The sequence below is a fragment of the Candida tropicalis genome, assembly GCF_000006335.3.
Source record: "Candida tropicalis MYA-3404 genomic scaffold supercont3.6, whole genome shotgun sequence".
In the NCBI taxonomy this organism is placed as follows: Eukaryota; Fungi; Ascomycota; class Pichiomycetes; order Serinales; family Debaryomycetaceae; genus Candida; species Candida tropicalis.
In genome coordinates, this window is record NW_003020058.1 from 729,932 (window position 1) to 754,727 (window position 24,796).

Genomic DNA, 24,796 nt, shown 5'->3' on the forward strand with positions numbered 1-24,796 from the left:
AAAAAAAGAAAAAATAAGAGCTACCTTTTTTCTATATCATTTTTCTGATTTGATTCACAGAATTTCTTTTCAATAATGACTACAACAATTTATTCATCTTCAGAAGCAGTTCCAGTATTTGCTGAAATTTTTAAACGTAATAGAGCAATTGACGTTAATCCACCTAATCCTGCTGTTACTTTTCATCTTACTGATCATGGTAGTAGTTGGTTATGGGCTGCATTTTCATTATTTGCTTTATTTGCAGTTATTCATGTTTTAATTTATGCTTTTACGAGTGCAAGAAAATCAGGTTTGAAAAAAGCATTGTTGATTATTCCTTTATTTACTAATGCAATTTTTGCATTTGCTTATTATACTTATGCTTCAAACCTTGGTTATACTTGGATTCCTGCTCAATTCCATCATATTGGTTCTGGTAATAGACAAATTTTTTACTGTAAATTTATTGCTTGGTTTTTGGGTTGGCCATTAGTTTTGGCAATTTTTCAAATTGTTACAAATACAAGTTTTAGTCATGTTGATGAAAATGATAATTTATTTAAAAAATTCCTTTCATTATTTGAACTGTTGTTTGCTAGAGTTTTGGCTATTGAGGTTTTTGTCTTGGGTTTATTGATTGGTGCTTTGATTGAATCTTCTTACAAATGGGGTTATTTTACTTTTGCCGTTGTTTTCCAATTGTTTGTCATGTACTTGGTTGCTAAAGACGTTTTTTCTTCATTTGGCTCATCAACTCATTCAAGTTTGGGAAATTTACTCATAATTGCATTTTTCATTGTTTGGATATTGTACCCAATCTGTTGGGGTTTATCTGAAGGTGGTAATGTCATTCAACCAGATTCCGAAGCTGTATTCTATGGTATTTTGGATTTGATTACATTTGGTATAATTCCAATTATTTTAACTTGGCTCGCAATTAAGAATGTTGATGAAGATTTCTTTTCTAAAGTCTGGCATACAAGTAGACCAGGTTCTACTCGTGGTCATGATGTTGATGCCCCACATCCAAATGATTCCCTTCCAGACGCTGAAAAAACCGTTGGTGAAACTCCAAGACATTCTGGTGATACTGCTGTTGCTCCATCTGGTGTTCCTGAACAAACTGCCAATGATGCTGAACGTGCCGCCGATCGTGCTGCTGATCGTGCTGTTGATGATACTGCCGCTGCTGCAAACGCTGCACGTACTTAGAGTAAGGGTGAACTAACAATGGACAGTAATACTATTTGACTAATGTTTTAATTTTTAATGTATTCTCTTAATAATTAATTAGTTTTTGTTTTCGGTTTCATTTTTAATGTTTAGTAATTTTTCGGTTTTATAGTATTTTAATTTAATGAAATGATGTTTATTATATTTGGTCATTGACTGCAAAAAACGACAACCAAAAAAAAAAAAAGAAAAAATTGTGGCGGGCTGAGACCAGGAATTTAATATTTTTTTGATCTCGGTGCACGTCATTATATGCCGACGAAAATGAAAACAGCAAACATTGAAATAAAACCGAAAAAAAAAATTCTACACATCCGGACTTGACAATCCGCCACCACCACTACTTCTTATCAAACAAGCAGGACAATGTCATCATCTCAACCTCAACAACAAGAACAACAGCAATCGGGATCTACCAATCTTAGATACCAACCACCACTAGAGGTTCTTACCAATTTGCTCAGAACTCAGCAATTCTACTGGTTCTTGGGTCATGTATTGGCAGTATTGTTCTTTGTCTTGAATTTCGTCACTGGGTTCTTCCGTCCTCGTTCATCTTTACGTTATTACCAATTCGCCTTGTTGTCAATCATATTGACTTATTTGATTGTCATCAGACAAGTTCATTTCAAGTCTGGGTTCAAGTTCTCAACCATTAACGCCAGGTTATTGCGTGATGAAAATGTTCAATACTTGACTTTGGCTATTGTATTGTACGGATCAAGTTTTGTCATTGGCCAAACTCAAGCTAGTTTATACTCATTTGTTATATTTTCCGTGTTCCATGTTTCCACCTATTTCCAAAACCATTTGTTATCCGTCTTCTTACCTAGCATTGGTGCCCAACAAAGAGTCAACTCTTTGATTACCCAATTCACTCATAAGTTCAACCAGCCGGCATTGTTTCTCGCTGCCAATGCTGAAATCATGATGTTGTTATTTGCAGGATTTCAATTGGCCATCAGTTCATTGTTTTTATTATTCAGATGGAACTTTGTCTATGTCGGTGTCCAAGGATTTGTATTTGGAGTTGTTGTTGCATTCAACAAGTTGAGATATGACGGTAATCAATACACCAAGACTGTTGTTGACCTGATGGATGCCAGGGCTAACCAATTTGTTGCGCAAGTTAACAACCCACAAGTCACTGAGTTGTACACCAAGATCAGAACCAATGTGATCAACTACATTAGATTGATCCAATTGCCAAAAAGTGCTGCCAAAAAGAACTAGTCATATGTCTTTTGTATTATATATAGAAAGAGAAAATGTGTCGAATTTGTGTGTATTTTTATTTTATCTATGCTATACATTCTAAATTCTCTGGATCAAATATCCTTAATTCTAAGTCCATTTCTTCTCTGGCATTTTCAAAACTTCGTAATAATCTTGTTTTCTGTTTTTGCAAACTTGCACGCTGGAGTTCTTTATATTCTCTAAACAATAATTGATATTCATTAGTTATGAAATCAATATGATTGTTCAATTCTTTGATATGGCTATTCTTCATATTCATCATTTGTTTCAAATACTTATTCTCAAACTTGACTTTGTTGCTTTCTTTCTCCAAATATTCAATTATATTGTCAATAGGTTTCTGATTCTCAACCAGTGATACTGTCTCCATTTGTTTAAGTTTATTGGTCAATGTCTCAATCTCGTCTTTAAGAGAGTCAATAACCGACTGATCAGTTTGTTGCAATTGTTGCCAGTTGACTGGGACATTGGATAACTTTGTTTTGTTTGCTTTTGCTAATGTCTTAATTTTCTTAACTTCATTGGCATAATTCAAGGTTTGGTGAGACTCATCATAATCAAGTGGCGATACACAAAATATCATACACGTCTTAGAATTACCTGCAAGATTTTCTTTCAAAAGATACGTCAATGTAGACTCTCTATATGGGATCAAAGCCGTGGGATTAGAAGCCAACGTATTGATACATCTACCAAGTACTGTTAGGGATTTGTTAATCAAGGTTCCTTCTTTAATTCTTTCTTGTTGTCCATACAATTTTGTTTTTTGTAACCTTTCAGAACCTGCAAGATCGACAAGCTTTATGTTAGAAATCATCTCCTCACTAGCTTCTCCAATACTATTTACTTCATCTGAATCACCAGGAGTTGAATTCTCAAATTTGGTTTGCTTTAAAGTTAACGTAAGAATAGCATGGCTTCTTGAACTTTTATCATTCATAGACGTGGATGCAGTAGAACGATTGGAATTACCAAAAGTCAATAGTTTCAAGAAATGTTCATAGCTCTCAATAGAATAATCTTTGACATTTTCAACATAAGGTCCAGTAACTGGATGTTCACGAACTCGGCATTTTTTATTCAGGGACCCTTTTTCTAAAAGGTCTTTGACCTGTTCGTTATAAATTTCAACATACAGAAGTTTCAACTCACAGTTGATTTTCTGTTTGATAGAAATATCCATTTGTTTCAAAATATCGTGAAGTAATAATGGGATTATTCCTGGTTGCTCTCGATCACCCATCATTGTATAAGTCTTACCTGAACTGGTCTGTCCATAAGCCAAAAGACAAACATTATATCCTTCAAAGAAATGGGACAACAATTGAGGTCCTGTTTTCTCATAATATTTCAAATTATCAGTATAGTGTAAGTCTTTGGGATCGAATGACCATATACATTCATCAAACAAGTAACTACGATTATTATCATTGCCACTTGATTTTCCCTTGGGATTTGTCAATATAACCTTATGTGGTTCTGCTTCCGGCATGGAAATCAACGATTGAGGGAATTCATTTTCAGTTGGAAGTTCTCTTTTAAGTAATGGTCTAACTCTGACAGAGACCTTGATATTATTAGAAGTGCTAGTCATTGATGTGGTGTTAATTCGCTTAGTAGCCACAGTAGGTGTATAGTACCCCTGAATTTTTTTTTATTTTTTTTTTTGATCCAAAATGTAAACATAAACATAGGAAAACTTTCTGACACGAAAATGTGAAACACTTTAACAGATCACGTGAATCTCTACACGTGTGTATTGTTGTACATTTCAAAAAAAAGAACACATATCAAAACCATAACATTTAAGCATATCATAAAACAGCCGACCAGGGTTTGGAAATCTGTTCTAGAGGAATCTTGTTAGTGATCGCATGTTCGGTTTGTTGTCTTTTGTGTTGCAAGCTCGATCGGGTAAGATCATCGGAGGGATGGAAAATTTTTTGTTTTGAATTTTAGGCATTTGAACATTAGAGGGAATATCAACCACTGTGACATGGCGTCCAAATTTCTTATACTCAACCCATCACCGGATGCGTTAGATAAAGTTTTAGAGAAATCAAACTTACAATATACCAAGAATGGACCGTTTGAAGCAACAATTTTATTAGGAGATGTTTTACCGCAAGGTAAAAAATTACCAACAGTGAAAGTCATTGGGTCAACATATTTCACCGAAGGTAAGAATGGATTTTCTGAAGATATCAATATCGAGGATTCTAATTTAGTTGATGTGGCAGACAATCTTACATTTGCTAAACCTCCATTTAGAATCATTAAAACTGTTAGCGGATTTACTATCATGTTTGTATCTAAATTTGAAGATTTTGAACTCCCGAAAATAGATATTGATATATTGATAACTTATGAATGGCCCCAATCAATTGCCCAAATGTTAACTACTTTTGGAAACGACAAAGTTGATGATTTGGTTGCCAAAGTGAAACCAAGATATCATTTTGCAGTTGGAAATGAAGCAGGGATGTTTTTTGAATTGGAACCATTTGCTTGGCCCACAGGGCAAGTGACAAGATTTATAAGTTTGGGACAAGAAGGATCTGGTGATAAATGGTTTTATGCATTTAGCATTAGTAAGGTAGAAGATATCCCTACAAAATTGATTGACAACCCTATTACCTCAAAGAAAAGAGCAAGAGAGGAAGAGATCATTGAAGAGAAGAGTATTTCTAAGACAGAAGCTAAGAAGCCTAAAGTTGTATCACCAGACCAATGCTTCTTTTGTGTGGGCAATGCAAATACAGAAACACATATGATTGTTTCCATTGGATCAAGTGCATATTTAACCATTGCAAAGGGTCCACTTACAAGATCAAATAAAAATCTACTGTTTTCTGGTCATGGTATTTTGATTCCTATAGAGCATACAGCTACTGTATCACAAGATTCTCCTGTGAGAAAAGAATTACTTCGTTATCAAGATTCATTAGTCACTGCATTTGATGAACAGAAACCGAATTTAAAATTAATATTTTGGGAAATTAGTCGAGATACAAACATTCATCATCATATTCAGTTCTTGCCAGTTCAGGATACGTTACTTGGTAAATTTCCAAATTCACTAAACCTTCGTGTTAAACTTAACAATGAAAAATTCAAAAAGAACCAAAAACTCAACTTTCAAAAGTTTACTGATAGTTCTGATCCTGCGTTATTGAAAATCATAGAGAGTAATAACTATATGATGTTTACATTATGTGAGAATAAAACTAATCGTATTTACTACATTACTCCATTAAACGAAAACCCAATAGATATTCAATTCCCAAGAAGAGTATTAGCTCATGTGTTGAATCTTCCAGATAGAGTTCACTGGGATAAATGCCAACAACCAAAACTTAAAGAAATGTCCGATTGTGATAATTTTAAATCATTCTTTCAAAAATACGATTTTACTGTTTAATTACTATTTAATTCACGTATACATTTTGTACAACCACAATCAAAGAACCATTCACTTAGTTGAGCTCTTCGGATTTCAACTGGTTCATTTGTATAATTACCATAATTTATGCATAATTCTTCTCCCGGATTGATATCTCTTAACGTAGTGAATTCCAATGTAGCCCCCTTTCTAGTTTTAACTATATTTGGTTCACAACTATGGTTGAAGTAAGATGCAGATGGGTAAACTCCATAACCTAAGAATTCTTTATCTTCCGATGGATCGGAAACTTCAGACCAGATGCCAAAAGCATTTGATAGATTTTTCCCGATAATGGCTCTAACAATTGTCAGATTTATAAATGTTTGCAATTCTTTGGTACATGATATTTTAATGAATTTATACATATTGATATATGAAAATAACAAATAAGGATACTTTTCAACTTTTTCATACTCTGAAGAATACAACAAATCAAATAGTACCATTTCAACTTGATTTGCTTCTTGTGGATTGAGTTCAGGAAAATCATAATTTGAAATTTTTATGTTATGACATCTATACATGTTGAATAAAACTCCAATGACATATTTGATTTCTAAATATTCACTATCATCAATTCTAGGGATTAAATTTTGACGTTTTGTTGGTTTCATGGATTCAAGTTTAGATTCCCATGATGAAACTTTATCCCATTCTTCAATATATTCCTTTGACAATTCTTTAGGTTCTTTGGCTTCTTCTTCATGTTTGGTTAATCCTTGTAGATAGTTTTTCTCTATCTCAATCAAATTATCCAATAGTACTTCATTGACGTCATTACTTTTGAATTCTTTTAGACAATCATCATTACAGAAAAATATCGAATAAGTATTCTTGCCAATTTTTTTAGATACTTTAGATTTCATAGTACTTCCATATTCATATTTAAAACAATTTGTACAGACTTCTTTCTTGAATGGTTTTGCAATGGTTGATCCAACAGGTGATGAGCATTGATGAATAATTGTTCCCTTCGGAATTAAATCAGTTGCAAAACATCCTCTACCTCCATATTTTGTCTTTTCAACATCAAACCAAGGTGAAATTTGGTTTAATATGGACTCAATAGGATATTCATCTACTAAAGTAGCTTGTTCGCTCGATGTCATTTCTAAAAAATGGCGGTTTGTTGGTATTCCTGTTAACTGGTGATTTGAGTATTTCGATGGGAATATTCGTTTTTTTGCGAAGAGTTTATGCATCCGAGGAAAAAAATAATCAAAAAAAAGAAAGCAAGAGAAAAAACGTGGTCGCACTACCAATTGTAATTCGAACAATGCCACGTTTCATTCATACCTGTTTTAATCAGTTTATTGTTATCGTAGTTAATGTTTTAAAGTTGGCTTTTGAATGATGAGAGTTTAATTCAAAATTGGATGCAAAATGATCTTCAAGAGAATTTGTATACAAGTTAAGGGGGTTATATGTCCAAGCGTACCTTTTTTTTTTAGTAATTATTTTTTTTTTTAACAAGAGCCTGTACTTATCATACACAAAATCAATGTGTCTATTGTTATCTTATCTTATGTCTTGAGCCAAGAGAGTTGCAACTTAATCAAGTTATACATTCAAATAATCAAATTCAACTAAGAACAATATGTTATTTCACAGCACCGTCCGGTGAGTACTGGTCTAACTGGATTAAACTGAGATACTTGATCCCAGCATCTCTGATAACATGATAAATATATAATAATTGGGGATCATTAATCTGATTGACAATATCGTCAATTCTTGTATCTATCAGATTTATCACCGTATTAGTACAATGATTATCATCAAATCTTAATTTAACAAATACAACGAACACAACCACTACAAATAAATTTATTCCAACAAATTTCCAATCCCAATTGATTAATAAAAACACCAAACTAGTTAAGAATTGAAATATAGCTAGGAATAATGTAACAATTTCTCCAATTGCCGCAATGAATAATATAGGAAGATTAATTGCTGATATAATTCTACCAATTATTGAATCAAATCTTTCTTTGTCTTTAATTTTAGTTATAAATATTGGTGCTATGTGTTTTTGACAATATATTATTACGTGTAGTCCAGAATAAATTACATATGAATATAATCCTGATCTAATTTGTCCAATTTTGAAACTACTCCAATATAAAACCAAAGCTAATAAGAAATATTGAATATTATAATCTTTAATTGATGTATGCTTTAATTTCATAAACATTATTCCAGATTTAGGATAAATTTGAGCTATCATTAAAAGGTAGGATATTATAATTGATACTAACGAATATTGATAGTATCTTAATGAAATCCTATGATCTACAACTCCTGTAAGAACACTACATGTGAAAAATATAATAGTGAATAAATGACCTAAGAACCAATAAAATTGTTGGGTTTTAAATAATTCATCTATTGCTTCTAACGCAGATTGTCGTCTGATTGAATCATAAGCTATTCTTCGTTGTTGATACAACATAGAGGATGGGTTGTTGGGTATTAAGAAGAAAAACTTATTTTATTCATATGTATATTTTTTTCTTCTTCTTCTTTTTGTTTTTACGTATCAACACGAGTTAGGACTTTTGGTGTGGATTACCATCTGATTAGATAAGAATAATGACCCAAGTGTATGTGACTTTTCAGATTTTTCATTGTTCCAAAGTCATGTATTCGTAACCCGCGAAAACTGCGGCTCACTACAACTTATTATTTCAAATCCCCCGCTATTTTGTGTATTGGTCATACTTTACTCTACAAATCCCAGTAGCTTTAACTGATCAAATATATCATCATCGACAGATAGTAAGAAATCACCCATATCGTTGAAGAAATTCTGTTGCGTATGCATATAACCAATTAAATTAGCATCGGTATCACCAGTTCCTAAATTACCAAACTCTAATAATTGATCTTGATTTGAAATGTCTATTGGAAAGGATTTTGAAGCAGATTCATGATCTCCTAACACCCTATGTGGTTTTATGTCCTTTTCAAAATCATCTAATTCAGATAAATCGGAAACCAATTTATCTAGCTTCTGTAATTTTTGCAATGCCAGTTTTGCACTTGCACTTCCGTCAGACATAATTTTTAAAATACTTAAACCTTTCCTCAAGAATAATAATGTTGTCTCTGATCTATCAATTTTTAAAAAGACAAGAATGGCAAATAAAGCGATATTACAAACATTAATATCAGTACATGAAAACAATCCCAATTTGTTGTATTTTTGCAATTCAGATAACAATTCAACACAACAAAAAGCAGCATCGATACAAATTGAGGACAAATGATCAACAAATGCTGATTCGTATCCATTATTTTCGTTCAATCGTTTGTAGTTTTCAACTTTGTATAGTAGAAATGGCTTACCAATGTAGATCTTTGCCAAATAGTAAAACTGATTCAAATGAATGCAACCTCTGTATCTTGGTGCATTTGGATCAAGATTATCAATTTTAGCATAATCTGGAAAATTCAATTTACATTCTTCTAAATCTTCAACTAGTTTTCTTATAAGTTTAGGATCAATTGAAACTTTTGTATCCTTTTTAGATTTAGTTGTTGAATAAAATGATTGCATGATATCACGATATATGAAATTAATCTGAATGGTTGAAATTTGACTAAGATGATTACTGTAACCCAAGCTGTTGTAAAATTCAGGCATATCTTCAGGGAAGTCCACGGTAATATCTTCTGGTGAAATTGATTCTGCTTTACCAATGTTAATCCCATGTCGTCTTTCCATCGTATAACAAGTCCACCAAAGTCGTTTGTAAACTTCTTGATCAACTTTAGAATGATTCTTGTATGTCTCTTTCAAATGTAATTTATTTGCTACTGCAATTTCCAATGCCAAATTCATAAACATGTACCCACCATCAATCAATTGAAAGTTTTCTAATTTATTTGTCGTCATAAATACCCCAAACATGATCAAAGCTTGAATACTTTCAAGTGCTTTCAAGTCAAGTAAAAATCCAGTAAAAGGTAAGGCACTATAATAATATACCAATCCTGGAGTTGTATTAGGCGTTACTTTTGGCATTTCTGAATTATCAGCAATAAATTCAAAACCACTTGAAATAGCCAACATGATTAATAATAAAGCTAGAGTTGACCAATTTGTAGTCAAATATTCCAAATCTCCCAAGCTCTTTCTTTCTAAAAAATCATCCACCTCTTTGTAGAATCTCAGATGTTGAACATAAAAATAATTTGTCTCACAAATGTTTAAGTAAATCGAAATAAGTTTTCTAACTTGATCATCGGAAGGAAGTAATCGGATCGAATCAGTTACTAGTAGTTGTAAATTCCTTCTTAAATCATCATTACTTTTAGAAAAAACACAAGCAGGAATCATACACCTTTGACCTGGATCTTGAGTATTTTGTTCAATGAATTGGATAAAACTTTGGTCAGTAGTGGATACAAATGCCCTATCGAAATGATTCAAGGATGAATTCATCAGCATTTCTAAATTTTGCTCATCATGTTTATCTGAAGTAATAGGGATGGCAACATTAGGTAATCTCAGTTTATTAATGCGTACTTCTTTTTCAAATTCATCGGTATTTTCACGAAGATATTTAAGGGAAATATCAGGGAATAGATATTGAACTATTCGTTCCAATTTACAATTATAAGCTCTTGTTTTAGTATAATTCTCTTTATAGTCAGTAGGATTTATTGGTTTATCATCACCATGAGGAATTACACATTCATGCTTGGATTTAACACATTTCAAACATGGGAACCCTCCTTCACATTTGATCTTTCTAACTCGACACCTATTGCAACTGTTATCCGTGAGATAAGTTAGTATGTGATTGTAAGATAAAATGATATTTTGAATTTAAACATACGCAATAGTTACTCTTTTACGTTCATGAAGTGGTTTTATTCTTCTATTTCTCATTGGTTGTCTTCGTGTTGTAAATATTGAATTATCAAAACTACCTAGGTGGTACTAAAACCCAAAGAGGAGGAGAGATTTTATTGAAGTAATCAAAACCCAGCGGCAACGAGTTCCCGTGTTGTAAAAAAGAAAAAAACAGAACAAAAAAATTAACCATTATCGCCAACCCGCACTAAATGAAGCAGAAAAAAAAAACTGCGAAGTGGAGTCAAGACAGTAGTTTAATTTATTCGGATGTTTACACCTAATTAGGAAGAATAAACTAGGAAGATACCACAATGCAAATGACAACAACTAGAATTTTAAAGAAACAATTAAGAAAGCAAATCAAGTCGATATTGAAATCAATTACTCAAGATTCATTAACTCAACAATCTCAATTAATTCATGAAAACTTGTTGAGTCATAGTAATTTTCAAAATGCTAAATCAGTAGCCGTTTATATGAACATGCCTGATCTGGAGGTTCAAACCATAGAAGTAATTAAATTATGTTTTGAATTAGGTAAAAATGTATATTTGCCACGTTGTAATTATACACAAATCCCTGGTAGGAAGTTAAATTATATGTCAATGTTAAAAATGCCTGATTTCCAATCAGTTTTGAACCTTAAACCGCAAGGTAAATATCAATTATTGGAACCAACAGAAGGTGAAGACGTTATGGATACTGGTGACTTGGATCTAATTATTGTACCTGGGGTATCATTTGATAAAACTAAAAATAGAATGGGTCATGGGGCTGGATTTTATGATGAATTTATTACTACATTCAATGAAAAATTTAATAGAAGGCCATACTTATTAGCTCTTGCGTTACAAGAACAAATTATCGATGAGAAAATACCTACAGAAACACATGATTGGAAGTTAGATTCTATAGTAACTCCGTTGAACACCATCTATTAATTATTCTTTAGAATATATACCAACTATACAATTTTCCAACATCCTATCAGCATTTACCCAACTATGATATTTATTAAATAAACTGGTACCATCTTTCCCAGCACATTTCATAATTTCATCAACTCCACCAGGATGAAAATCAACATATGGAGTAATATTAAAAACTTTCCCATTTATACAAGTCCAACAATCATCAATACTTTTATGTTTTTTCAATTCTTCTTTATTTATACGAACATATTGAGGTGGTGGAGTATTTGGAGCTACTCCACGTAATTTATATTGGGGTTCTGTACGATTTATCCTGGCCCAATCTAATGGTGAATGACCTGGTTTCAAATGAACTTTCTTTCTTGTTTCTGATGCTGAAGATGCACGTTGAGCTGAATTAAGTAAAGGGAATAATCCTCTATTTGATCCGGACGCTGATGGTGGAGGTCGAAGTGAAGCATTACTAGGTGGTTTTAATGATGATCTTGATGCTAATCCTTCATTATTAGCCATAGAGCTATTCTGTAGTTTTTTATTCAATTCATCTATTTTTGATGTCATTTTAATAATATGGGGGGGTTTAAAGAAAAAACAGAAGTTAAGATTATGCAGTTAATTTTTTTAATTTTTTTTTTTTCGATCTCGCCTCCATTTTGACCTATTGACGTTGCACATTTAGTAATTCATCATTACATAATCGCCAACTATTATGAATGCAAAATAAAAATAAATCTAGTAAACACTTCTATATTTATATATATATATATATATATATATCTAACTTCTATGATGACGCTTGATCTGTTTTCTATCGACTCTTTCATAATACAACATATAAACAGTAGTTTCTTCTGATAAAACTGCACCTTTAGTAACTTCAGTAACTTGAGCATCACTGATTCTCCAATATGGTTTAGTGATAGTTGAAGGAATCTTCTTCATCTTGACCTTCTTTTCTGGTTTAGCATTGTCCTCCTCATTCACAGTACTGGTTTTGGCAAAGCTATCTTTGAAATTATGAGCAGCAAATGCATTTTCAAAATTATTTAAACTTGGATCATCAACCAATATTTCAGCTGGGGTTTGTAAACCAGATGAAATAATTTCTTCGACTCCTGAAGGATTGGCTTGGAATACTGAAGGTCTACGACCCATCATTGATGAAAATCTTCCACGGAATCTAGAATCCAGATCATTTGAACCATTACTACGAACAGATGATCTACGTCTGGTTCCTTTACTACTACTACTACTACTATTATCGTCAATTAATTCGGCATTTGCATGTGTTTCACCAGTTATATCATCATGAATTTCAGGAGATAATTTAAAAATATTACCATCTTTATCTTTGACAAATAATGGTTTATGTTTGAAACATTCATAATGCCCTTGAGTATGTGATCCCACATGTTTGATAACAGCACGCAATCGATACTTGTACAAATCGTTATCATTAAATTTAAATCTCTTGAAAATTTCCTTCAAATTGTCTGTTTGTTTATTGGATATTGGAGCCAGGTTAATAGAATGTTCATGAGATCCATTTGTAGAATCACTGCTTGGTCTTATTGTGCTGGATGTGGTGATGGTTTGTGGTACAGATTCCTGAGATGTCAATGAGGAACTATCTTCATCGTCTTCATCTTCTTCATCATCTTCTAACTCGTCGGTTGCATTTTCAGTGGTCGTTCCTTCATCAGTTACATCACCCAAATCCTCTTCATCATCTTCTTCGTCATCCTCTTGACCTCTTTCTTCAATATCTTCACGTTGAACATCTTCATCTTCCATATCGTTTACATCGGTAGTTAAAACTTTATTAGTCAATTTTTCCATTTGTTTCTCATCTTCTTCGTGAACCATTGCTTGGAATTGTTTCAATTTATCATGATATTCACTACCAATAGACAAAGTCATCTTATCATTAAATTCAACTTGACAGGAATTTCTCGTCACCACTTGACCATCAAATGAAGATCTTGAAAGATGCAAACCAAAAATCTTTGGAGGTTTTAAAATCTGGGACTTTTTCTGTACCGTTGATGTTACTCTGGAAATATCAATACCATCAACATTATAATTCTTAATGAAAATTTCCAAATCTTCTGGTATATCTTCATTAATACATAAATTTGGACTATTATATAAATCAAAAATTTGTTTAATAAATGATTCTTGATCTGATGGGATATCACGTTTCATTCGTTCTTCATTCAACACAATTTTCCCGACACGGCACTTAATACATTGGTAACCTTCAATTTGTTCAGATTCATTTTCATCCAACATTTTTTCCAATTTTGTGCTTGGAGCCAGTGGGACTGGCAATGTAAGAATAACGAATGGGGAGAAATTTGGTTTTGAAACTCCATTACAAGATAAACAAGTCATTTGACTTAAAATTAAACCGTCAAATGGGAATTCAGGAACAACAATGTTTTCTAAATCATTATAATCTTTAGGACTTGGATGATCTTTCAACATTTTATGCAAATTTAACATTAAAAATTTGACAAAACTTTTCAATTTCAAATTCTCATTTTCTAATGTTTCATTAATTAATTGAGTTAATTCATGTGCATCATGTTGAGATCTTGACATTTTTGCATTAAAAATTTTTTCCAATTCATGAAGAAATGTCCAAACACTTATAGTTCTTGAAGCTAATTCAATTTCTTGTAATTTTTTAACCATTGCAGCCATAGCAAAATGTAATGGGATATCATAAGTTGAATTCGATCTTTTAAATTTGGAATTTTGTAAAAATTTATTGGATTCCAATCTTAAATCAATCAATTTTTGTACATCGATATCGTGAGTTTCAATAAATTCCAGCAATTTCTTAAAACAAGTGATGAATTTATTCAAATACTCAGTTAATGAAGGCAATGAAGAATATGCTTGTAATGAAGAGTTGGCAAAGCAATCATTTCTTAAATTGATAAACCCTGTAGTGTATTTATCAGGACGTTTGGAGAACATTTCTTTCTTCTTGTAAAATGGCAATGAAGGTAATAAGATATAAAAAGCTGTTGATAAGATTAAAGTTGCTTGAAATAATAATAGTTTCTTTTGAGTATAAGATTTGGTGTTCCAATAGGTTAATAATGAATTTGGTATGAACAATGATAAAGTGGAAGTATTAGGAATGGATTGTTGTGGAGCTAGTTGACGATGATGTGGTTGGTTTGTAATTAAATACTTTAATTGGTCCAAAATATCACCCATATAATAGATAAATATACAAGTAGACAATCAAAATTAACACAATAAATAAATAAATAAAAAAAAGGGAATATCACTCAGCAATTGTGAAATCTGTTGGGTTTATATTAATTCAAAGAATAGAAATAAAATAAGTGGAGTAGTGTAATTTTTAGTTACAAAAAAAAAAAAAAATTTCTTTTCAACCTATAAAGTTTTGCTTTTATTAAGTGGGGAGAAATTGATTCTACACACACACATACACATTGAATAAATAGTATGGAATATTCGATATTGTGAAAGTCGTGTGTATAGTGATGAAAATTCGGGGCGGAGAAATTCAATCGGAATTTGTTGTCTCGGTTAGGTTACACTAAACAACCATCGGGAGAATTGTATAACACGTACACGTAAATTACGTCATGAACAGATTCCTACATTAACCAATTAACATTTTCTGATTCAATCGGGAATATTTATAGATAGAAGACTAATCAAAAGTACTATGAGGCCATAATGTAGGTTGCCTACATACACTCATAAAGACCAACTAATCTCCGAATATCAGAGCCGGACCAATTAATTTTGACACATATTTCGTTTTAGTAAATCACAAAAGTCGATTACACCTCTTTTGTCTTCAGTGGATCCGAATATCTGGGACCAAAGGGATCATCGGGTAGTTGTGAGTTGTCTATCCCAATTAAATCCACCCTGTTGATTTCTAACCAGAAAATGAACAATAAGATTATGAGCTATGCCTAGTTTTTGTGTCATACAGGTTACTCTACGATAACTACTCTGTATACATATATTTATATATATATTTTTTTTATATAATGAAAATTTTCTATATTTTTTATAATGATTTTTGGAATACCTTTTTTTGGCGAACTCTTCTTTTAAAAATGGATAATTTTCATAGTTGCATGGCCTACAGTAACAATAATAGCATATGCGATTATTGAAGCAGGAACACCAATTCTAATGAATGTACCCACAGTTAAATATGGTTTGCCAAATTCATCAGTCATACAAATAGCAGTGACATTAGGGAATCCAGAAGTTGGTAATCCCATAGCAGCACTACATAATAAGGCAGTAGACAAAATCAACATTCTTGGATGTGGATCTGGCATATTATTACCAATTTCACTAACCAATGGGACGACAATTAATGCAGAAACCGTATGACTAATAAATGTTGCAATAATCAAAATGAAAATACCAAGTGTTAATGTAACTCCCAATAATGATAAATCTTCAACTTGATGCTGAATTGTAACCGCAATGTTAGTTAATAATCCAGAGGATGCAACGGCTTTACCCAATGCAGTACCTCCCATGGCTAAGACAACAATATTCCATGGATAATTATTGAAATCTTCAGTGGTTAATAATCCAGATCCAAAGAATAATATAATTGGAATCAAAGCAATGATACCCATTTCACCAAAAACACCTGATAATTTAGATGCAATACACCAAAGGAATATAGTGACAAATGACACAGTGATGATATACCATTGGATATTGGTGAACTTATCATCAATGGTTCTAATTGCAACCAAATGAGTGTTTCTTGAATTACAGTTGAATGAAATCAACAAAAAGACCCAAATTAACAATAACGACAAAATACAAACTGGTAAAGCAACAACAAACCATTCACCCCATGATGGAGGTGGTTCCATTGATCCAATTGCAATCATATTTTGTGGGGACGCAATAGGTGAAGCCATACCTCCAACATTCGAAGCAAGAGCAATACCCATAATCAATGCATTAATAAATTGTGATCCTTTAGGTAAGGTTCTCAATAATGGTTGGATCAAGGAGAAACACAACACTGGGGCAGCGACATTGGAAATCCACATGGATGCAAAAAGGGCAACACCCATAATTGTCAACAACACAACGGATGGATTGGTACCGGCTTTAGATAAAATCCAAGTGGAAATCAATTTGGCAATATGGTATTTGGATAATGCTGCGGCTAATGTGAAACCACCCAATAATAACAAAATAACTGAATTCCACATGGTCGATAAGATAAACTTGGATGTGTCAACTGTATCCATGATTGTGCCATCATCATTCTTGATAACATTCAAAACAACAATCAACAATGGAATCAACAAAGAAGTAACAAACAATGGGATTGCTTCAGTGGCCCACAATAAAGATGCACAAATCAACAATGCAAAACAGTTTTTCTGTGCCGAATCATCAAATGGAGATACATTCAATAATAATACGGTCACAATGAAAATAACAACCAATTTCACCAAGACAGGATTCTTCAATGAAATGTTAAATTTATCAATGACTTTACCTTTACCTCCACCATCTTCTTTTTCGTCTTTTGATCCGTCAGCACGATTGATTAATTTTGAGTTGGCAGCATATGATTTTCTTTCCAACCCAATCATATCTCTCCAAACAGTATTTCTTTCCCAAACAACATGTTCACGTAAATGGATAGATAATTCTTGTTTAGCTGTTTCTAAATCATCACCATGATTACAAATTAAAGCATAAAGTTTAACCAACGACTCTAAACGTGTATCAACCTCAGTCATAGTAGATTTCTTGAAAACATATGATCTTTCTGGCAAGTTTTCTAAATACTCATCCTTAATATTGGTATCCAAAGATTTATCGAATTTTTTCAAAGCTTTTTTAAACCCAGTATAATTCAACTCAATGTATGATTTTAATTCAGACAAAGTGGTGTATAATCCAATAACACGCTTTCTTAAAATGATTCTACTTTCACTTAATAATAACAATTGAGGAGGAACATTGTTAGATAAAGTAGCATTAGTTAAATCTTCCCAGATCTTTGGAGATTTATTAACAAAATTATCAACTGAACGTCTACGACGACCTAATTCAGGGTTATGTTCATGAAGATCCGGAACTGAACCAGATCTTCTCGCTGTTCTTCTCACTTCAGTGCCTGAGGAATCTTCGGAACCTCGATATCTTCTTGTAATATCCTCATCGTCATCTTCCTCTTCATCATCTTCTGGTTGGGTGAATTCAGTATCTGGATCGGTGATATAATTATCATTAGATCCCATTGAATTTCTTCTTTGTTGATGGCTTTTAAAACTTTTGTTCGAACCAGGTAAAGATAAGGATTCATCAACTTCTCTTTCGAAATTATTTATATCAATCATCAATTCATCCATATTATTGAAAATAAATGATTCTTGTTGTTGATAGAAAGTATCAATCTTCTTCAATTCAGCATCAAGTGCTGCAATAAATATATTTGAAGGAGATTCACCAGGAGTAAGTTGACCAGTAGATGCATAATTATTAGAATCATTGATTAAATGGGAGCCTTCTAAATTAGCTTCATCATCATCTTGTTGATAACTTCTTCTTAAGCTATCTCTTTGTAAAGAATAAATTAACTTTTTCAAAGTTGTGTAAGCAATATATTTTGACGACCATTCCGGAACAGCATTAAATTGCAAAGAATGAGAAAACTTCATGGTTTAAGGAATGAAGATTATTATGCGTCAAGGATGATAAATGCAAAATGTGAACCCTGTGTGTGTGTGTGTCTGTTATATAGTAAATTCCAGTGGGTGTTGGTGATAAAATATATAGAAACAACTTTCGGATTTTAAAATTGTCAAACGTGTGTTGTTGTTGGTACGGTGGGTCGGTAGAGATGTTCGTGTGTCTGGTGTGTGTGTGTGTACAATTGCCCTAAAAAAAAATTTAATGAACAAAGAAGAGCAGAGGAGAGGAAAAAAGAAAAATCTGACTTTTTTTTGGTTGTCTAATTTATCTTGGTCGTGTACCAGGTGATGAATTTGCGATTAGACACACAGGAGCAAACATAGAGGCGGGAATCGTTCCCTTCTTCAAAGTTGCTACACTTACATAAGATTGGAAAATATTGATGACTAGATTTCTTGAATAGGTTGAGGTGTGTGTAGCTGTGGCTTATTGATATACAATTTTAGCGTATCCTTTCAAATTGACAACGAAATATCTTTTGTAAAAAAAAATGGTTTAATATGTATTAGTGTGTACAGACAATGCATAAGGCTGTATGACAAGTACACATCTATTAGTAAGATTTAGAAAGTTCGATCTTTAAAAATTTGTTGCAATTTGGTATTTCAATTTAGTATTAAATCAAAGAAATTCTATCAATGCAACTTTGATACAATTGAGTTACTTAAATGTAATCGGGTTAGTTAGATCTTAAATGGTTACGTGTGTGTTTGACTATTCATGGTTTTCCAGGATGAGTAAGTTGTCATGTGCGGTTAAAGGAATTAGGACAACCATTTAAGTATAAATTATTGGAATTGTCCTATTTGTATCTACCAAATGTATTCGACTTTGTTTTAGTTGTCAAAATATAGATTTCTAACCCCTTGATGAATGTCAATTTTTTATTGTGATGTGAATACTTGTATAAGCTATTCAGATGGTTGTATATTTATAGTGGTTATCGCTCTAGATGTTTTATTTTTCATTATTTAAAGGCAATAAATTGTCCTTTCTTGATAGTTTTTTTTTCGGTTCATTTTCATACAAATTTTTCAATTAAATGCTTTACAACTAAATTCTAGCATTTACTAAACTCATAAGAAATAGATTATATCGTGGTCAATATTAAAAACCAGAATGGTTATTTACCCCTGTAAAGTATCACAATGTGTTAGGGGGGATGGAAAATAATAATTTGTGCAAAGCTTCTAATTGATTTTTTATTTGTGTAATACAGAACCCCTTATCTGGTACACTTGATTCAAGAATTGGTTAGGCTCAATTGGTTCACTTTAAATCACATCAATAGATTGCAATTGGGGTAAGTCAACCATATGATATTTAAAGTCAGATAAACTCAATTGTAGAAAGTAAGAAAAAAAAATAGTGTACTGACGATAGGAGGCGATACCCAGAATTTTACAAACTGGTCCCACCATGAGGGAGTGAAACAAATTATGTAAGAACAAAGCGAAAGCAAAAAAATTAATTCCAACCAGCCTCGAATTGACTCTCAAATTTTTTTTTTGTTATTTTTCTCTTTTCCTACTTTCTTCTTTCCTTTCTTTTCCCCCCATATTTATACTTATCACTATCGCCACATATACTTGGTAAAGAAAAGATCATTATCAATTGCTAGTCTTTTTTTTGTTTGTTTGACATTCAAGTGCTAATTATTTAATTGTGAACTTTCTTTTGATTTTTTTTTTCGACAAGTGATAATTCTATACCTCCAATACCTTGACTGAAGTTTTTTTTTATCGCCTCTCCTCCCCCCTTTACAATCATTTTATTCCTCCACTTTTTATTTTTTACCCCAAAAATTTGAAAGATTAATCAAGAATGGATTTTTGTTTTTTCCTTATTGGCTGTATGTATCACTTTTTATTTACGGGTCAAACCGAATTGAAGAATAACTGGATTATAACCGATTAGACGGGTATTGATGTGACAAAGTGGGAGAAAAAGCTGGAGACAATGTGTGTGTGTGCAAGACTCATTAATTTTCCAACCAGCCGTGTCACCCATTGACAAGTCTTCCCCAATTCCGTCAATTCCGTCCAAATAGGTATCAACATAACTACCCGGTAATCATGTAAAGTTTTCAATCAACAATGAGATTCACAGAATAGATTATTATCATTCATCAAACCAGTTTTAAAGTTTTTTTTTCTTTCGTTCAGGTTGTGTGTACCCTTATTTTGTTTACTGTAGTTATTTATTTTTACTAACAATTTACTAATAACCTTGGTTATTCTTCAAATAGTTAAAGAATTCAATAAACCTTTAGCAGATATTGGCAATATCCCATGTTATTGTGGACATTGTCATAATCAAAGTGCTTTTGCCGTCAGAACAATCAATTGTGTGACTTTGTTTTTCATTCCTGTTTTACCATTCTACTATACAAAGAGATTAAAGTGCAATATTTGTGGCACCACAGGGGCGCTCGATTCTGCTGCGATAGATCGAATGAAACAGGGGCAACCAGTTGCAATTGCGTGAGTTGGTTAAATACTGTCATTGTATATGTAGAACATTTGCCAGTTTAATTCCGATGCACCACTTTCCATGCCTATTCCGTTATTCGGTGATAATGAAGATTGCATTGTTTAAGTGTATAAACGCGATTAATAATATTAATACAATATAAAAGAGAAGAAAAATAAATCAAGTGATTTTCGATTATTTGCCTAATTCTTTAAAGTAGTGAAAGTTTAACTTATCCGGAGTAGATGGACGGGATAGTTGAACCGGAAGTTACCAAGCTTCCTTTTACCTATTCTTATTTCATAGGCTTCCCAGAATAAGCCAAGTTTTTAGAATTTTCTATTATTGCTTTCTTTGTAGATTTTTCTTAAACCTTCAAGTTCCATACACTTCTCTTACATCATTATGTAAAAACGTTCATGATCACGATTTTACTAATCCGTTACTTCCATTATGTGAATTGCACCATCAAAGAGAAAACATGTATATACATCATTACAGGGATACAGACGTAGTATGAACGTGATACTTTTTATTTTTATTTTTTTTTTTTTAATTTTTTTTCTTTCAATTGCTATAAGGGGTTACAAGAGATAAGTTTAGTGATTCATTACAAAGGATGATTTATATGATCTCATCGGGTCTTTGATCAGTCTCCAAACTTACAACATCAATTAATTATCAGGTATTGGTTCATCATACTTTAGTGATTCTAATACCCCAACTTTTTAGTCGTTTCATTTTTACAGCCGTACTTTGTAATTCGAGACTTTCCATGAATTATGGTATGATACCTCGCCAGCCCTGGATGTGTTTTAAACCCCGTACCATAATCACACAACTTGTTGTAACCTGTTAGTGTGTGTTTGTGTGTTTGAAATAAAAACCACAATGAGGGATTTTTTTAAATTTAGATTTTTTAGACTTTGTGTGACCTGTTATAAGAATTGTGCATAAACCGAATAAAATTTCGCATCCAATATAACCGTGATATCCAGAACTTCACCAACTACTAACAATATTTTAATATGTGTCGTTTATTATAACGATACTTTTTTGATGTTGTTATTGTTGTAATTCTTAGGTTATCCCGACGACGAAGTGTATTATCCAAGGAGGAGGTAAAATAAAAACTCTACTTTTTTTTTAAAAATGTCTTATGTTACAATTTCTATGGATTTCCATGACTTTCTTAATATCCCTTGGTCTTTATTAATAGAAATATTACATTAGAAATTAGTCCTATAAATATCATGATAATCTACCCCTATTTTTCTCCTATTTTATTTCAATTTAATTTGTTTTATTCTATATCAATCAATTAACTCAACTCTATTATCGAATTTCAAGTTTAATTTCTTTTTTTATTAATTTTATTTGTTTGCTTATTAAATATTTTGCAATCATTTAATTATTCAATTTTGCAATCTCAATTAAAATGTTATCTGAAGCTACCGTTTATCTTTCAAATATTGTTAAACGTAACAGAGCAGTTGCTGTGAATCCACCAAATCCAGAAGTTGATTTACATATCACTGAACATGGTAGTGATTGGTTATGGTCTGCTTTCTCGGTGTTTTCTTTAATTGCTGTTGTTCATGTTTTCATTTATGCTTTTACTAGTGTTAGAAAATCTGGTATTAAAAAATCCTTGATGATTATTCCAGTATTTTTAAATACTGTATTTGCATTTGCTTACTATACTTATGCATCTAATCTTGGTTATACTTGGATTGAAACTGAATTCCAACATGCGGGTGAAGGTACTAGACAAATCTTCTATTCAAGATTTGTTGCTTGGTATTTGGGTTGGCCATTGGTATTATTGATTTTCCAAGTCATTTGTAATACTACATTCAGTGATGCTTCAGATGATACTAATTTATTTAAAAAATTCCTTAATTTATTTGAAGATTTATTTACTAGATTTCTAGCCATTTCAGTATTTGTTTTAGGTTTATTAATTGGTGCTTTAATTCGTTCAACTTATAAATGGGGTTATTTTACATTTTCCGTTGTTTTCCAATTATTTGCTATGTTTTTAGTTGCTCATGACGTTGTTAAATCTTTCAGATCTGCAACTCATTCAAAAATTGGTAATCTTATTATCCTTGCTTATTTCGTAGTTTGGATTTTATATCCTGTTTGTTGGGGTTTATCTGAAGGTGGTAATGTTATTCAACCAGATTCTGAAGCTGTATTCTATGGTATTTTGGATTTGATTACTTTTAGTTTTATTCCAACTATCTTAACTTGGATTGCTATTAATAATGTTGATGAAGATTTTTTCACTAAGGTTTGGCATTTCCATTTGAGATCCCAAGGTGGTGGTTCTAATTATGACAATGAAAAGATCATCGGTGAAACCCCAAGACATTCTGGTGATACTGCCGTTGCCCCAGCTGGTGTTCCTTCTACTGCTGGCCCAATCCAAGATGAAGAGCAGGTTTAGTTATATGGCTATGTTGATGTCCAGTTTTTTTATTTTCCAATCTCAAGAAACTGGAGTTCTTACGATTTTATTGCTTAATTATTTTGTTTAATCAATTGTTATTTTTTTTTAATTAATTATATCCAGTAATTTTTAATTTTTAATTTTTTTATATATTTTAAATACCTTAGTTGAATACAAATATCTTATGTTTTGATTATTGTACAGATTCGAGACTGTTGCAACTTGAACAATAATGATGCAGAGCGGGTTGTTATGCATCATGTATTACAAAACCAAACACGAGTCAAAGTACACGAAAAATTCAATCACTTACAAAAATACACACAAATTCGACACATTTTCTCTTTCTATATATAATACAAAAGACATATGACTAGTTCTTTTTGGCAGCACTTTTTGGCAATTGGATCAATCCAATGTAGTTGATCACATTGGTTCTGATCTTGGTGTACAACTCAGTGACTTGTGGGTTGTTAACTTGCGCAACAAATTGGTTAGCCCTGGCATCCATCAGGTCAACAACGGTCTTGGTGTATTGATTACCGTCATATCTCAACTTGTTGAATGCAACAACAACTCCAAATACAAATCCTTGGACACCGACATAGACAAAGTTCCATCTGAATAATAAAAACAATGAACTGATGGCCAATTGAAATCCTGCAAATAACAACATCATGATTTCAGCATTGGCAGCGAGAAACAATGCCGGCTGGTTGAACTTATGAGTGAATTGGGTAATCAAAGAGTTGACTCTTTGCTGGGCACCAATGCTAGGTAAGAAGACGGATAACAAATGGTTTTGGAAATAGGTCGAAACATGGAACACGGAAAATATAACAAATGAATACAAACTAGCTTGAGTTTGGCCAATGACAAAACTTGATCCGTACAATACAATAGCCAAAGTCAAGTATTGAACATTTTCATCACGCAATAACCTGGCGTTAATGGTTGAGAACTTGAACCCGGACTTGAAATGAACTTGTCTGATGACAATCAAATAAGTCAATATGATTGACAACAAGGCGAATTGGTAATAACGTAAAGATGAACGAGGACGGAAGAACCCAGTGACGAAATTCAAGACAAAGAACAATACTGCCAATACATGACCCAAGAACCAGTAGAATTGTTGAGTTCTGAGCAAATTGGTAAGAACCTCTAGTGGTGGCTGGTATCTAAGATTGGTAGATCCCGATTGCTGTTGTTCTTGTTGTTGAGGTTGAGATGATGACATTGTCCTGCTTGTTTGATAAGAAGTAGTGGTGGTGGCGGATTGTCAAGTCCGGATGTGTAGAATTTTTTTTTTTTTTACTTCGAAATTTCGTCTTGGGATTGATTGCTATCGGAAGAATCGCGCCGGATATCAAAGAACGCTATTACAGCCTTTTAACCTTGGGGTC

At 32.4% G+C, this 24,796-nt stretch overlaps 13 protein-coding genes across 13 annotated transcripts; 5 read left to right on the forward strand and 8 right to left on the reverse strand. All coding sequences in view use genetic code 12, as the record gives it.

Annotated features, from left to right (window-relative positions):
• Positions 1–75: 75 nt before the first annotated feature.
• On the forward strand, positions 76–1,194 carry HSP30 (Hsp30p; the record flags this gene model as incomplete). Its single annotated transcript, XM_002550258.1, has 1 exon — positions 76–1,194. The coding sequence occupies one exon, from the start codon at positions 76–78 to the stop codon at positions 1,192–1,194; it is 1,119 nt and encodes a 372-aa protein (XP_002550304.1).
• Positions 1,195–1,581: 387 nt separating this feature from the next.
• On the forward strand, positions 1,582–2,448 carry CTRG_04603 (uncharacterized protein; the record flags this gene model as incomplete). The annotated part of the gene is made up of 1 exon (XM_002550259.1): positions 1,582–2,448. One exon carries the CDS (start codon positions 1,582–1,584, stop codon positions 2,446–2,448), a length of 867 nt encoding a protein of 288 aa, XP_002550305.1.
• A 67-nt stretch (positions 2,449–2,515) lies between these two features.
• CTRG_04604 (uncharacterized protein) lies at positions 2,516–4,066 on the reverse strand (the record flags this gene model as incomplete). The annotated part of the gene is made up of 1 exon (XM_002550260.1): positions 2,516–4,066. One exon carries the CDS (start codon positions 4,064–4,066, stop codon positions 2,516–2,518), a length of 1,551 nt encoding a protein of 516 aa, XP_002550306.1.
• A 402-nt stretch (positions 4,067–4,468) lies between these two features.
• Positions 4,469–5,893, forward strand: CTRG_04605 (uncharacterized protein; the record flags this gene model as incomplete). The annotated part of the gene is made up of 1 exon (XM_002550261.1): positions 4,469–5,893. The coding sequence occupies one exon, from the start codon at positions 4,469–4,471 to the stop codon at positions 5,891–5,893; it is 1,425 nt and encodes a 474-aa protein (XP_002550307.1).
• On the reverse strand, positions 5,890–7,119 carry SET6 (Set6p; the record flags this gene model as incomplete). The annotated part of the gene is made up of 1 exon (XM_002550262.1): positions 5,890–7,119. The coding sequence occupies one exon, from the start codon at positions 7,117–7,119 to the stop codon at positions 5,890–5,892; it is 1,230 nt and encodes a 409-aa protein (XP_002550308.1).
• Positions 7,120–7,517: 398 nt separating this feature from the next.
• On the reverse strand, positions 7,518–8,372 carry CTRG_04607 (uncharacterized protein; the record flags this gene model as incomplete). Its single annotated transcript, XM_002550263.1, has 1 exon — positions 7,518–8,372. The coding sequence occupies one exon, from the start codon at positions 8,370–8,372 to the stop codon at positions 7,518–7,520; it is 855 nt and encodes a 284-aa protein (XP_002550309.1).
• Positions 8,373–8,642: 270 nt separating this feature from the next.
• Positions 8,643–10,373, reverse strand: ZCF24 (Zcf24p; the record flags this gene model as incomplete). The annotated part of the gene is made up of 1 exon (XM_002550264.1): positions 8,643–10,373. One exon carries the CDS (start codon positions 10,371–10,373, stop codon positions 8,643–8,645), a length of 1,731 nt encoding a protein of 576 aa, XP_002550310.1.
• A 722-nt stretch (positions 10,374–11,095) lies between these two features.
• Positions 11,096–11,725, forward strand: CTRG_04609 (5-formyltetrahydrofolate cyclo-ligase; the record flags this gene model as incomplete). Its single annotated transcript, XM_002550265.1, has 1 exon — positions 11,096–11,725. The coding sequence occupies one exon, from the start codon at positions 11,096–11,098 to the stop codon at positions 11,723–11,725; it is 630 nt and encodes a 209-aa protein (XP_002550311.1).
• On the reverse strand, positions 11,726–12,277 carry CTRG_04610 (uncharacterized protein; the record flags this gene model as incomplete). Its single annotated transcript, XM_002550266.1, has 1 exon — positions 11,726–12,277. One exon carries the CDS (start codon positions 12,275–12,277, stop codon positions 11,726–11,728), a length of 552 nt encoding a protein of 183 aa, XP_002550312.1.
• Positions 12,278–12,493: 216 nt separating this feature from the next.
• On the reverse strand, positions 12,494–14,947 carry CTRG_04611 (putative ubiquitin-specific protease; the record flags this gene model as incomplete). The annotated part of the gene is made up of 1 exon (XM_002550267.1): positions 12,494–14,947. One exon carries the CDS (start codon positions 14,945–14,947, stop codon positions 12,494–12,496), a length of 2,454 nt encoding a protein of 817 aa, XP_002550313.1.
• Positions 14,948–15,825: 878 nt separating this feature from the next.
• PHO91 (Pho91p) lies at positions 15,826–18,429 on the reverse strand (the record flags this gene model as incomplete). The annotated part of the gene is made up of 1 exon (XM_002550268.1): positions 15,826–18,429. The coding sequence occupies one exon, from the start codon at positions 18,427–18,429 to the stop codon at positions 15,826–15,828; it is 2,604 nt and encodes an 867-aa protein (XP_002550314.1).
• Positions 18,430–22,373: 3,944 nt separating this feature from the next.
• HSP31 (Hsp31p) lies at positions 22,374–23,387 on the forward strand (the record flags this gene model as incomplete). The annotated part of the gene is made up of 1 exon (XM_002550269.1): positions 22,374–23,387. One exon carries the CDS (start codon positions 22,374–22,376, stop codon positions 23,385–23,387), a length of 1,014 nt encoding a protein of 337 aa, XP_002550315.1.
• Positions 23,388–23,763: 376 nt separating this feature from the next.
• On the reverse strand, positions 23,764–24,630 carry CTRG_04614 (uncharacterized protein; the record flags this gene model as incomplete). Its single annotated transcript, XM_002550270.1, has 1 exon — positions 23,764–24,630. One exon carries the CDS (start codon positions 24,628–24,630, stop codon positions 23,764–23,766), a length of 867 nt encoding a protein of 288 aa, XP_002550316.1.
• Between the last annotated feature and the right edge of the window lie 166 nt (positions 24,631–24,796).